This window comes from Tupaia chinensis, unplaced genomic scaffold, assembly GCF_000334495.1.
Source record: "Tupaia chinensis unplaced genomic scaffold, TupChi_1.0 Scaffold143678_1, whole genome shotgun sequence".
NCBI classification, from domain to species: domain Eukaryota; kingdom Metazoa; phylum Chordata; class Mammalia; order Scandentia; family Tupaiidae; genus Tupaia; species Tupaia belangeri.
Genome location: NW_006203526.1, coordinates 98,032 through 111,952, shown reverse-complemented (window position 1 = coordinate 111,952; position 13,921 = coordinate 98,032). Strand labels below are relative to the sequence as shown.

Genomic DNA, 13,921 nt, shown 5'->3' with positions numbered 1-13,921 from the left:
CGTGCGTGCCCAAGATCCCGAGAGGAGAATGGAGGAGAAGGGATTGTGGCGTGACCATCCCCCCTGGGGGGTGATTTCTCGCTTTCTGTCTCTACGTCTCTCTCTGTCTGTCTGGCGAGCACACGCGCCCTATAGCAAAAAAACCTCTCCAAAAAAAAAATATATATATATATGGGCATATTTCATTCTGAGTGAACTTGAGTCTCTTTTATATCTTTAAGGGTCATTTGTATCTCTTTCTGAGATCTGTCATGGCTTCCTTTTTTTTTTTTCCATCAGGTTTTAAATATCTTTTTCTAAAGTAGGGAGCTTATTACGTTACCATCCGCTTTTTTGTTCATCTATTTATGTATGTATTAGCACCACACTGTCCTCATTATATAGGCTATAATATGTTTTAATATAAAGTAGGCTAGCACTCCTCATTTCTAAGGTTTCTTTTGAATTTCCTAGTCATTTTTACATATTTTTAAAAATCTATAAAGAATCAATCTGTTTAGCTTGGAACAAACTCGTTTGTATTTTTAAGGAGATTACATGGAGTTTGCTTTTTGGCTTGGGAAATGTGACATCTTTATGATGCTGACTCATCCTGTTCTAGAACAAGGGATGCTTCTTTTTATATATTCAAACCTACATTTGTATTCTTCAGTAGTGTCTTACAGTTTTCCTCATTTGGAGAGGTACATTTTTAAAATATTTTATTTTGCTGGTGTTGCCATTATAAATGGGGTTTCCTCTTTCATGATATCTTCTGCTTGGTTATGTAGGTATATGTGAAGCCTGTTGATTCTGTGTGTTAATTTTATATTCTGGTCTCTTTGCGATGGTCCTATCATGATACTCTCAGGTTTTCCAGATATACAACCATATTCTATGTAGACAAAGAGCCTTTACTTTTTCTTTTCCTTCTCCAATTCTTGAGACTGTAATTGTTTTAGTTTCTGATTGCACTGTCTAAAACCTTCAGTATGATGTTAAGAGTGGTAGGTATAGTGGCATCCTTGCCTTGTCCCTGTCCTCAGTAGAAATGTATGTAGTGTTTCCACATTTCAAAAATTACTAACTTTAGCACAGAGGAATAAATATTTTATATGCTTTACTTTTAATCATAGCTTTCATCATCTAAACCATTGGCTTTTTTGTTTATTTAGCTTGCAGAAAAGCGTCCCACATTTCAGCAGCTACTATCTTCCATTGAACCACTTCGAGAGAAAGACAAGCCTTGAAGAAGAAGTTACGAGTGCTGATGGAGTGAATATCGAAGTTGGCCAACGCGTTCATCCTTTTGAAGAAAAGTAGCAAGGCACAATGTACCCTAGCCAGTTCTTGATAGCATCCTGTGTGTTGTTTGTTAAATCATCTAGAGTGAATAAGGTAGGAAATGGATGATTTCCTTGAAGTTTAGGTCAAATTAGGCATTTTGTCTATGCTGCTCTTTACGTAACACTTACCAGCCTCTAGCAGAAGCACATTTTCCGATTGCAGCATAAAGAGAGTGTGTTTCATGTGTAAAGATAGAGTAGAATAGAACTGAAAAATTATTTGTCGGATATTCATTCTTTATTATTGTCACTATCATAATTAAATATACTATCAAACTGCAAAACTGTGGACATTTGCCTTCATATGTCAATGTTCTCAAACTTCAGCATCCATCAAATTAAATGGAGAGTCTATTAAAACACAGATTCCTAGGAACTATCTCAGAGATTCTGGAAGAGCCTGTCTGAGTGTAGCCAGTGAATGTGGTTTTTTTTTTTTAATTTATTTATTTTTTCATTTCACTTTCTTTTATACATTCAATCACATTATTATTTGTCTTACAAAATGGATATTTCAACAGGTGAACATCTCTCCCCAACACAGTTGACAAAACCACAAAACATCCTCGACAGACAATACCACACCTCCCTGTGACATCGATACTTTGCCTCCCTAAGATCCCAGACATTGCTGCTGCAGGCATATCATTATGTGACAGGGCATCCTTAGGTAGTCCCTACTTCATTCAATCCAAATGGCAAAATTATTTTCTAATATCCATATTAGAACAATATCTATGTCTTCATACATATGTGTATAAAACAAGTTAAATAATATTAAACAATGTGTTAAATGTTTCACCTGGAGCAGAATTTTAAACCTGCTCAGGTACAGTTTGAAGCCTTTTTCCTTAACCTGAGCCATTATCAGTCTCACCTCAGTGTATCCGTGGTCTTAATGTGAAGAAGGGAGAGAGAATGGCCATGCGATGTCCATTACTATGAGGAAAAGACACTCCCCAGTTAAGCCCTGCTGCTGTTTTCCTGATATGAGTTAATCATCTCCCTTAAAAGATATTTATGCCCTTTGTCAACCCACTCACTCCCTCACCCACTAGCTAGTTCATATGTTCCTGCTTGTTTATTTGTTTCTCGGTACTTAATTAATTCCTGTACTTCAGCCGAAAATTGACACTTGATTCTACACTTCCTTTTTTAAAGGGGTATGCAAACCTCAATTTATAATGAAATGTAGCTTTTTAAATAATCACCAGGGCATTTATACATTCATTCATTTACTTATTTATTTAGGCCTTAGTGTGTGCAGGTTCTTTTCTACCCAAGGGAAAAGAAGGTATAATGAAATGTAGCTTTTTAAATAATCACCAGGGCATTTATACATTCATTCATTTACTTATTTATTTAGGCCTTAGTGTGTGCAGGTTCTTTTCTACCCAAGGGAAAAGAAGGAACAAGTGACACAACCTCTTTCTCAATGGGTCCACAGTCAGGTGGAGCTGCCAGCCTCTCCTGCTCTGATTGCACCCAGCAGGGATCTGCACCAGAGACTGTTAGCCCCCTCTGAGGATGATCTGGGTCTTTCTGGTCTCCCTCTTCAAGATTTTCTTTCTTCTCCTTATTTCTGTATACAGGATCTTTTAAAAATAATTTTATTTGTAACAAAAGTAATACATGCCTGTTGCAAAAACTCAAGCAATACAGAATTGTTTACTATGAAAAGAGGACAAAGCCTTGCTGAAAAGCCTGTCTCCAAAAATCGAGTCAAGCAGAATTCAAGGTACCACTAGGGGTTTGTCAGAAAATAAGTCCAGTGATCCTAGAAGGGGACAAGCAAAGGAACAATATTCATACTATTTTAAACATGCAGGGACTAGCAGATGGCATAACGATTACATCACTGGACTCCTATGTAGTCAACTGTGGTTTGAGTCCTGGACTGGTGGCTTAAAATTCATCTTGGGCGCGGGTGTGTGCATGCCCAAAATCCCGAGAGGAGAATAGAGAAGAAGGGATTGTGATGTGGTCATTCGCCTTAGGGGGTGATTTCTCACTTTCAGTCTCTCTGTCTTTCCAGCGAATGCAACTGTCCTTTAGCAAAAATCTCTCAAAATAAAATAAAATAAAGCATGCACAATGATTTTGAAATGCTACTTAAGTGTGTGATGGTGCTATCCAGCATTCATTTTTCTTTTATACATTCAATCACATTATTATTTGTCTTACAAAATGGATATTTCAACAGGTGAACATCTCTCCCCAACACAGTTGACAAAACCACAAAACATCCTCGACAGACAATACCACACCTGCCTGTGACATCGATACTTTGCCTCCCTAAGATCCCAGACATTGCTGCTGCAGGCATATCATTATGTGACAGGGCATCCTTAGGTAGTCCCTACTTCATTCAATCCAAATGGCAAAATTATTTTCTAATATCCATATTAGAACAATATCTATGTCTTCATACATATGTGTATAAAACAAGTTAAATAATATTAAACAATGTGTTAAATGTTTCACCTGGAGCAGAATTTTAAACCTGCTCAGGTACAGTTTGAAGCCTTTTTCCTTAACCTGAGCCATTATCAGTCTCACCTCAGTGTATCCGTGGTCTTAATGTGAAGAAGGGAGAGAGAATGGCCATGCGATGGCCATTACTATGAGGAAAAGACACTCCCCAGTTAAGCCCTGCTGCTGTTTTCCTGATATGAGTTAATCATCTCCCTTAAAAGATATTTATGCCCTTTCTCATCCCACTCACTCCCTCACCCACTAGCTAGTTCATATGTTCCTGCTTGTTTATTTGTTTCTCGGTACTTAATTAATTCCTGTACTTCAGCCGAAAATTGACACTTGATTCTACACTTCCTTTTTTAAAGGGGTATGCAAACCTCAATTTATAATGAAATGTAGCTTTTTAAATAATCACCAGGGCATTTATACATTCATTCATTTACTTATTTATTTAGGCCTTAGTGTGTGCAGGTTCTTTTCTACCCAAGGGAAAAGAAGGAACAAGTGACACAACCTCTTTCTCAATGGGTCCACAGTCAGGTGGAGCTGCCAGCCTCTCCTGCTCTGATTGCACCCAGCAGGGATCTGCACCAGAGACTGCCAGCCCCCTCTGAGGATGATCTGGGTCTTTCTGGTCTCCCTCTTCAAGATTTTCTTTCTTCTCCTTATTTCTGTATACAGGATCTTTTAAAAATAATTTTATTTGTAACAAAAGTAATACATGCCTGTTGCAAAAACTCAAGCAATACAGAATTGTTTACTATGAAAAGAGGACAAAGCCTTGCTGAAAAGCCTGTCTCCAAAAATCGAGTCAAGCAGAATTCAAGGTACCACTAGGGGTTTGTCAGAAAATAAGTCCAGTGATCCTAGAAGGGGACAAGCAAAGGAACAATATTCATACTATTTTAAACATGCAGGGACTAGCAGATGGCATAACGATTACATCACTGGACTCCTATGTAGTCAACTGTGGTTTGAGTCCTGGACTGGTGGCTTAAAATTCATCTTGGGCGCGGGTGTGTGCATGCCCAAAATCCCGAGAGGAGAATAGAGAAGAAGGGATTGTGATGTGGTCATTCGCCTTAGGGGGTGATTTCTCACTTTCAGTCTCTCTGTCTTTCCAGCGAATGCAACTGTCCTTTAGCAAAAATCTCTCAAAATAAAATAAAATAAAGCATGCACAATGATTTTGAAATGCTACTTAAGTGTGTGATGGTGCTATCCAGCATTCATTGTTATAATTTTATTTTTTTAAGATTTTTATTTATTTAATTTTGTTAGTATTATTTTCTTTAATAATAGAGAGAGAGAGAAAGGGAAAGTGAGAAAGCAAGCCACCAGATCCAGGACTCAAACCATGGTTGGCCATGTGGGAGGCCAGCATCCTAACCACCACACCACCTGCAGGTCTCATTGTTGTTATTTTAAACCAAGAATCTGCCTGCTCTCTTTTGGAAGTGAAGAAAAAATGTTGAGACATTTTCCCAAAGGGCAAGTTGAAGAGCAAGTTCAGTTAATACACTTACTAAGTAAAAGGCAATGGAAGCTTCCCAGTCTTGCTGAGCTTTTTCTGATCTGCCAAAAGTCCAACACAGTCAAGATGGGGGCTGGCCCTGTGACCTAGTGGTTAAAGAAGCCAGATCCCACGTAACTGATCATAATTTGAATCCCAACACTGTTGGCTTGAAAAACATGCTGAGCATGTGTGCATGCATGCTCCAAATTCCAAAAGGACGTAGAAATGGAGAAGGGATGGTGGCATGACCACACCCCATTGGGGAGGGTGCCTTTGCCTTCTCTTTCTCTCTGGCAAGCATACACACCCTCTGGCAATTAAAATAAAAAGTCAAGATGGCTTGACAAAATTCACATATTTGCTTGAGTTAACTAAGAGAAAAATTCCAACACAGGAGATTAAGAAAATTGAGTTTCTCAATTTGATTCTAACTTGGGAGCAGGTTTGTGAGGAAGAAGATTGAACCTGAGGCCCCATCTTTACCAAAATGGGGAGGGAATGAATCTCAAATGAGGCAAAATTTATTGAAATGCACCAGGGAAGGAGAAGGTAGCATCTGCCTATTATGACCTAATTATTTCTTCTATCAACACCACCCCCACACCATTAGAAATAGTAAAATCATTCTCAGCTCACAACACATAGAAAAACAAGCGGTAGGCGTGATATGGCCCACGGACCACAGTTTGCCAGCTCCCATCTTAAGCCCAGGACCTAGACTCTTTTTGTAGTCTCCATCCTCTCAGAGAATGTTGCTGCACAGGTGGAAGTACCACAGGCTTCACCTGGTGGGCAGAGTAAATATTGTGCTGGTGAAAACCCCAAAATTAAGTTATGGAAATGAGCAGGTTTTTCTAATTTCTGTGATACTGCTGAAAACTGTGTCACTCTGTGGGTCCTTTTCCATTGCTAGAGAGGCTTGTTTGTCAGTGTTAGGTGATAAAATTGGTTCCCATGAAGATTACTCTTGCACTGTCTTAAACCAGGATGAGGACTGGGAACTTCATAAGGAGAATGTGGCGATAACAAGGTATGTCTAGATAACAGTAGTCTGACAGAAGATTTTCATGATACGTTGGGGAACATGGGACATGTACAAGACAAAATAAAGAGGTGTCAAAGATGTGAGTATGTAGCCAATCAGGAAGTGCTGTTGTATGTTGCTCTAAGCTGTGGGCCAAATGAATGATGAGATGGTAATAGGCTGGTGGTCGGGAAGGTGCACCAGAATGTCAGAGAGCTCGTGAAAAGACAAAGAACTCTACCTTTGCTACATACCCGAGTACTAGATAATTACAAAACATCAATGCGCCACAAGGGAGCCAGCCTGATTTATTTATTTCAAGGCTATTTATTGAGGGATGATATAAACACCATCCTTCCCCGACTTGGCTAATTGATCTGCCATCACCACTTCCATCTACAATGTATTAAGTACAAAGTCACTCTAACATTATGTGGTCATCACATAGAGTGAGTTAACAGGGTAGTATTTGGACATCTTAATTTATTTCATCTAGTTTTATTCAATCTTCCAATATATAGCAGATCCTGTGCTCAGAACTGGGCTAGGAACTCAGAAATATAAAAAAAAAAAAAGGTATCAGGTTTGTTTCCTAACCTGATGGTGTATGCAATCTGAACACAACTCTGTTTGGACTGATTTTACAATTGTTTTGTATGATAATACAATTTGAAAATGTGGGATATATCCAAAGATGTTTGGGAGGTCAAGGGTCCCAGACAGTCAGACAACTTTGTCCATGGAAGTGAAAAGCAGACAGGACAGACAGGAACTCCAGCTTATAAGTAAGTACCACAGGAGAGTGTAAACTAGTACTTACGGAATGTCTGCTTCAGCCGTTAAGACACTGTGCGCAAATACAAAAGATTTCAAAGACTAGGTACCCACTTGAGAGGGTGAACATGCAGGACAATGTTCTCCCCAGAGAATAATGGAAAAGTTTCTATCAGGCATGCTCTGGAGATTCATAGATGCCTCTGGTGCTGGTTTCGTGTTGTCAAGGAGATGTTGATCAAGCAACTTCAAAGTGAAAAGACTTATTTTTTCTCTTAAATGTTTAAAATGTATTTTTTTTTCATTTCATTTTCTTCCATACATTCAATCACATTTTTATTTGTCTTGGCTTTTGAAAAGACTTATTTTTGGTTTCTGGAATAAAATAGCATAATTTAGACAAAAAAATAAGAAAAAAGAAAAGAAAATGAAAAGGTGATGTCCTTTATCTATTCTCTGGATTCTTCTCTCTTCTTTACACCTATCACCCTGAAGGAGGCATGGTCAAAACATCACTTTGGGCAAATCACTCTAGTGCTTGGATTAAGTTGAGGAGAAGCAAGTGTGTGATCCCTTACAGTCGGATTATATTCAAGTGAACAGTGTGTGCCATGCACCATCCCTGCAGCCCCACCAGTTCACAGGCACTGTCTTTACACTCTCCAATCAAATTGCATACAAACTCCAACACTTGCTCGTATGATATATCCTTTTTTTTATTTTCAACTCCAGTAACTCAACAGACATTTCCATTTCTGATATCCCTGAATAGCCTCTGGGACCAAAGACATACTTTCCCTATTATATTCTGATATAAATGTCCCTATTAGAAAACAGAAGAGATACCAAATTCTGAGGCAGAAATAAATACTGAAAGTGATGGTCAGTGAAAATGCCCTCTCCTCGGTTGTGTTGTCTTTGGACAACACTTCCTAAACAGAGCCGTAGTTTTCATATTTAATGACGTCTTTGAGTCTCATATTTTCCATAACATAAAATTAACTTTTACGTATAATAAAATCATCTCAGGAGGAAAAAGATTTTTCTAAAATGAAGTCTGGGCTTCATCACTGTTTTGGAATCCTGGATTATCTTCTACTTTACTGATGTCCACAGAGGCATATGGATTTTCTTCAACTGTTTCTTGATTTTTCCTGTTAAGTAAAGTGAAGTCACCTTAATATAGTCATATTAGAAGGACACTTTTCAACAATCAGATCAATAAAGATAAAAAATTTTTCACATAAAAAAATTATGACCCTCTGTTAAGGAGGCTGGAGTGGGAGAAACATGAGTTTTATAAATTGTTGATATAAGTATAAATTGGTACAGCCTCTATTGAGGGCAATTAACAATACTTAAAATCAGAAATGCACATATGCTGTGAGTCCATTTTTCTAATGCTAGGATTTCTCTTAAAGATATATTGGTACATATAGAAAATTACCTATGTTAAACCACTGCAACTTTTTATAAACACGAATATTTAGAAACAACATAAAAGTCCATCAATAGAGGACTGGTTAAGAAAATTACAGTCCATCCACAAAATGTAAAACTTTGGCACCAGGAAAAAGATGAAAATTCTTTGTGCAACTAACATGGAACTATCTCTAAAATATATTATGCAGAAATATGCAAAACATTGTGCATAGTTTACTAAATTTATAGGTTAATAAATGACACATATCTATATATCTCCAAGAAACTAATAACTTGTGGTTGGCTTTGAGAAGAAAACTTGGATCCAAAGGGTAACAGGGAGAGTCTTTATTTATGCTTTTGTATCTTTCTTTTATTTTAACCATGTGAATGTATTATATATCCAATGCCTAATTTTTAAGCAAAACTACTTTTTACTAAATTTATAGGTTAATAAATGACACATATCTATATATCTCCAAGAAACTAATAACTTGTGGTTGGCTTTGAGAAGAAAACTTGGATCCAAAGGGTAACAGGGAGAGTCTTTATTTATGCTTTTGTATCTTTCTTTTATTTTAACCATGTGAATGTATTATATATCCAATGCCTAATTTTTAAGCAAAACTACTTTGGAGAACCAAAAATCTCTAATGTGAAGAAAATTGAGCAAAATAGACAAGCACATGTAGAGATTCGATCAAGAACAGGTTTAAACAACCTGACGTGTGCAGTTTTGTTAGGCGCTATAAAATATTATTAACCAGCAGGTGACGCGGTGGTTAAGGCACTAGACTTCCACATGACTGACGACAGTTCCTAATTCCAGACCAGGCGGCTGCTTTTTGACTTTCTCTCGCTCTCTCTTTCTGTCTCTCTTTGGTGAGCACATGTGCCCTATAGCAAATTAAGAATTAAAAATATAATAAATAACAAAAATTATTAACCTTCATTTCATAAACCCAACAAAAGTCAGCTATTTCTGAAGATCAGAAAACACAATCTAGTAGCAAAGCAAGATTAGAAATCAGGTCTCTCATAATTTAAATCCTCACTAAATTTACATCTTCAACTCCAACTAAGGAGGTGAAATAGAATCTGAGCCACCCAAACAGGAATAAGGATGATTAAAGGGTAGCAGCTTGAAGCAAATCTTAGAGCTCATTCTTGAAAACTTCCACAGTTCCAACTCATCACCGACTCAGTCTTTCCAGTTACTTTTTTTTTTTTTTATAGGGTACGTGTCTGGGATGGAGTTTTCTAGGGTGTGCTAATCAATCCCAGGCCAGGTATCTGGATATCTACTGCATGGGCTTGCGTTTCTTTGGGATGCATCAGAATATTGATGTGCAAAATTATCCCACAAATGACAGTAAGGACACAATCTAGCACCTTCTACAAATTTTCCAGTTAAACCTTTATGTTTTAAGATAGATATTTCTAGAAAAGGTCACTTACTTTCTTCTAGTTCGGATCCCACTGACAAGCAGGATGACAATGCCCACCACTACCAGTCCCATCACAACTCCAAAAATAATCAACCATATGGTGACAGGTGGCTGGTAAGGAGGTGCAAGTGTTGGCTGAATCCCCACAAACTCCAAACTATTGTCATCCAGGCGAAAGATATCATTGATACGACCTCGGGACATCCTAATCACAAGGGTAAAACATAGAAGGAAGATCTCTTAGGGAAAATGAAATTGTGTGTAGCTATTTACTTCTCATTTCACTGTTCTTATAAGGCATATCATAAGAATGTAAACCTAAAATAATAACAATATCAAAGTAGATAATCAGGTAAAATGAAAGACATGAGTTTTTGATATTCATGCCCTTTCTGTATCTTACAACCTCGATTAAGTTTGTCAATATCTTAATTGGAAAATTGAGTTCCAAGTGTGGAAATGTAAAATAGTTAGCCACCGTGACAATTTTGTTTTAAAGGCAAAGCGAGCATATTTGGCAAGAATTTCCTTACTGTCAGAGTATATCTATGATGACTTTGTATCAAATCATGGAAAAGGTCAATTGGATCCACCTCATCTACAAAAAAAAATCAGGTCCTATACCCAAACCTTTGTAGTAGTATTTTCTAAATAAAATGTGTTGGCATTTGGAGGCAGCACTGGAAAAGAACACAAGACTGAGACTTTGCCAAGTTCGCCAGCATTAGAACAGGAAATGGCTGAATTTTATGAAGGAAAAGGGATTACAATTATTTTAAAAACAAGAAAACAAAAGCAATGAAACAGAATGTTCCAGACTGAAGACTGATATGCCTGGCATCCCCTCCTCCTATCCTTAGGTAGGAGGGACAGAGACCGAAGCAGAATTATCCATGTAACGCTCGGCAACTTCAGCCTGTAAACGTCTCAGATCATTCTAGAAACAGGAAGTCTATAGTCCCCTACAACTTACAGCTGAATATCAGGGAAGGATGGGTTCCTTCATGAAAATCTCAGCCATCACTTTTCCCTCAGAGAGACACAGTGAGTGACTCTCTGGGCATGGTTGGGTCATATTCCCCAACCAAGTCACATTTTCTAGATGCACTCTACCCAGCAGATCTTAGATCTACTTCCAAAGGTAAACAGGACTTGCCGAGCAGTGGGTATGTTAAGCCCGTTTATTTATTTATTTATTTTAATGACAGGGGGAACCATCTACAAAGTCCGGCCTTCACTCCTGCTGTTTGTTGTGGGACACAGTAGAAGGAAATTGGATAAACTATTTTTTCTAAACATTCACTCCTAGCATAGAAGCCAACCAACATTTAAGGAGCCCTATGCTTGTTTACCTTATTTTAGCCATTGGGCAATTAAATTAACCTTACATCAAAGTCCATATAGCAAACTATGGCAACACCTATTCGTGTCCCTTCTGCACTTGCTATTTTCTATGCCTGCCAGCTGGACTTCCTTCAGCCAGTACCAGTGTCCCTTTGCCTTAAAGCTTCCTCAGAGCAAGATCTGCCCTGACTGATAGAAAGTCGTGAGCAAATACCCTAGCTCTTTCAGACCTTTGATGGGACCATTCAGGTCCTCATTCTACATGGTTTTTCAGAGTTTCCCAGCAGGATTGAGCTTCTAGTTGCCCACAGAGGTAACTTGCTTGGTAATTTGTAATCTGTTGTCTTCCTTCCCTTCTGTCTCCTGTCCACATCTCCCTATCATTGTTTCTTGGGATCACCTCCCAGATAAACTACTTATATTCAAATGCTTGTCTATGGGCTGGGGCCTGGGGGAATCCAAATCAAGATCATTCTCATGCTATGGGATCCTTTTAGTATTAAAACCCGAATTTGTAGAATGAGGTAAAACATGTCAATGACTCACAACAATGCCTGGCACACAGGTAGAGTCCACTACATATTGACTATCATTATTGTTGCATTTGCTAGCCCCCTCACCCTTATATGGCTTATTTGAAAATAAAATGTCACCTGATAGCCTCTTCAACTTCAGTTCTAGGAACGATGGAAGACACATTGTTAGGTTCAGTGACAAAGAAGTTGAAGGAGATTCTTGGTGTCACATCACTCACCCATACATTATCTTCCCTGTGGAGAAACAAACATCTTTCCTTGTAGCACAGAGAACACTATAAAGAGACTGAAACCTTCCCCAGCTGGTGAAAAGGAGATTAAAATGAGCATCACAGGTACAGAGACATTAAGGACCAACAGATGGCATAGCAGTAACATCACTGGACTCCCACATGGCTGACTACAGTTCAAGTCCCGGACCTGGTGGCTTGAAAATCATGCTGGGTGCTTGTGTGTGCATGCCCAAGATTCCTGGAGGAGAATGGATGAGAAGGGATTGTGACATAGCATTCCCCGGGGTGGGGGGCGATTTGTCACTTTATCTCTCACTATCTCTCTCTGGCAAGCGCACGTGCCCTAAGGCAAAAAAAAAAGAGAAAAACATTAACTGGGTAAGCCCCATAGTACTGTGCAGAGGAAGCTTGGATGCCCATATGAACTTTCTTTACCCCCTGTTGACCCAACACAGCTCTAACCACACCTATGTGTCTTCTATCTCATTCTGCCCCAGCCACACTGGTCTCTTCACTGTTCCTTCAACAGGCAAAGGATATTCCTTCCTCAAGTTCTACACTTTTTATTTCCCCAGATGAAACACACACACACACACTCCTCCCTCCCCCGGCTGCTTGCATTGCTGGCTCACTTTCCTGTCTCATATATTGGGGTCTTCAGAATGCTTGTGGAAAATGTGTATTATTTTTAAAAATGCATGGATTTTTTAAATTTCCGTACCAAAATAAAGTTGTGCTTTAATTCCATTTCTTAACAAACTGTTTGAGGTCGCCTCGTATTTGCTCAAATAGTGATAAGGCTACTATGTAATTTTCCTATACTTGACCTAAATGTTATACACACATACACACACATAAACATATACTCTATAATATAAGCTTGATGATGGCAGAGATTTCTACCTTTTCTTTCTTTCAGTGCTGAGGATGGGTGAGAGCATTTGGAGGAAAAAGATCAGAGCTTTCTGATAAGAACAAGGCTTTTGCAATTTACCAATCAAATAAGCCACAACCGTCCCTAACCAGAGCGGCCCAAATTCCAGGCTGCCAAGGAAGTCTAAAAGTAATTAGCGGTTTTTCTTAAGTTCACTTGAAGAAAAGTTTCTCTCCTTAGATGCAAGAATAAGGAAGTATTGCTGGTTGGAATAAGCTGAGAAACCAGTAAATCAACTCACCCGAAAAGAATCCTCTGCTTTTTTATATTCAAAAAGTACTCTCTCATGGCATAAGCAATAGATGACTGGAACAAGTACTGTTCATTGTCATTCCATTCGTACTGCAAATTCAGAGGAAAGACCTTGCTCACCATAGGTCAAAGGACACATTTAAAACTTAACACTCCTTATCCATTATTCTTAATATTCCAAAGAGTCTTACTATTCACGAAGTCCATGGCCCAACCCTCAGAGTTTCTGATTTAGGAAGTCTAGGATGAAACCCAAGAATTTGCAGTTACAACAAACTCCTGGGTGCTAATGCCGCCAGGCAGGAGGTCGAGCTTAGGAACCACTGGGTTCACTGAGCCTTTTTGGTTTGGTGTCACTGAAATCAGCACCCTGAGGGCAGGTTTATAGATGGGAGTCAAACAAAAGTTGTGGGTTTAGCTTAAAATGTCTGTGCATTGCAGGCAAACTGAACTTTTACTTTTTTCATAGTAAGTTTTCAGATATGTATACTGTAAGTGTGAAAGAAAGAGACTTGAGATTCAAAGGAAAAAACTAACACTTTCTAAAAAGCAAGGAAATCGGTCTTGCTTTCCAAGGCTAAACAAATGTCTTGTGTGTTTTAGACTTAAGAAATTAACAACAAAAAAATGGTATT

At 38.5% G+C, this 13,921-nt stretch overlaps 2 protein-coding genes across 2 annotated transcripts in view; one reads left to right on the top strand and one right to left on the bottom strand.

The window, feature by feature from the left end:
• The window catches only part of BMX (BMX non-receptor tyrosine kinase), a 51,264-nt gene extending 49,676 nt beyond the window's left edge, over window positions 1–1,588 (top strand). The window contains exon 19 of the mRNA XM_006164693.2: window positions 1,155–1,588. Within this exon, the coding sequence (XP_006164755.1) occupies window positions 1,155–1,229 (75 nt within the window). The 3' untranslated portion in view covers window positions 1,230–1,588. The remainder of the gene's footprint in view (window positions 1–1,154) is intronic.
• Window positions 1,589–7,812: 6,224 nt separating this feature from the next.
• ACE2 (angiotensin converting enzyme 2) overlaps window positions 7,813–13,921 on the bottom strand; it is a 53,361-nt gene continuing 47,252 nt past the window's right edge. Inside the window, exons 15-18 of the mRNA XM_006164692.3 lie at window positions 13,276–13,376; window positions 11,985–12,101; window positions 9,998–10,192; window positions 7,813–8,271 (exon numbers count right to left, since the gene is read on the bottom strand). Of these exons, the coding sequence (XP_006164754.1) occupies window positions 8,163–8,271; window positions 9,998–10,192; window positions 11,985–12,101; window positions 13,276–13,376 (522 nt within the window). The 3' untranslated portion in view covers window positions 7,813–8,162. The remainder of the gene's footprint in view (window positions 8,272–9,997; window positions 10,193–11,984; window positions 12,102–13,275; window positions 13,377–13,921) is intronic.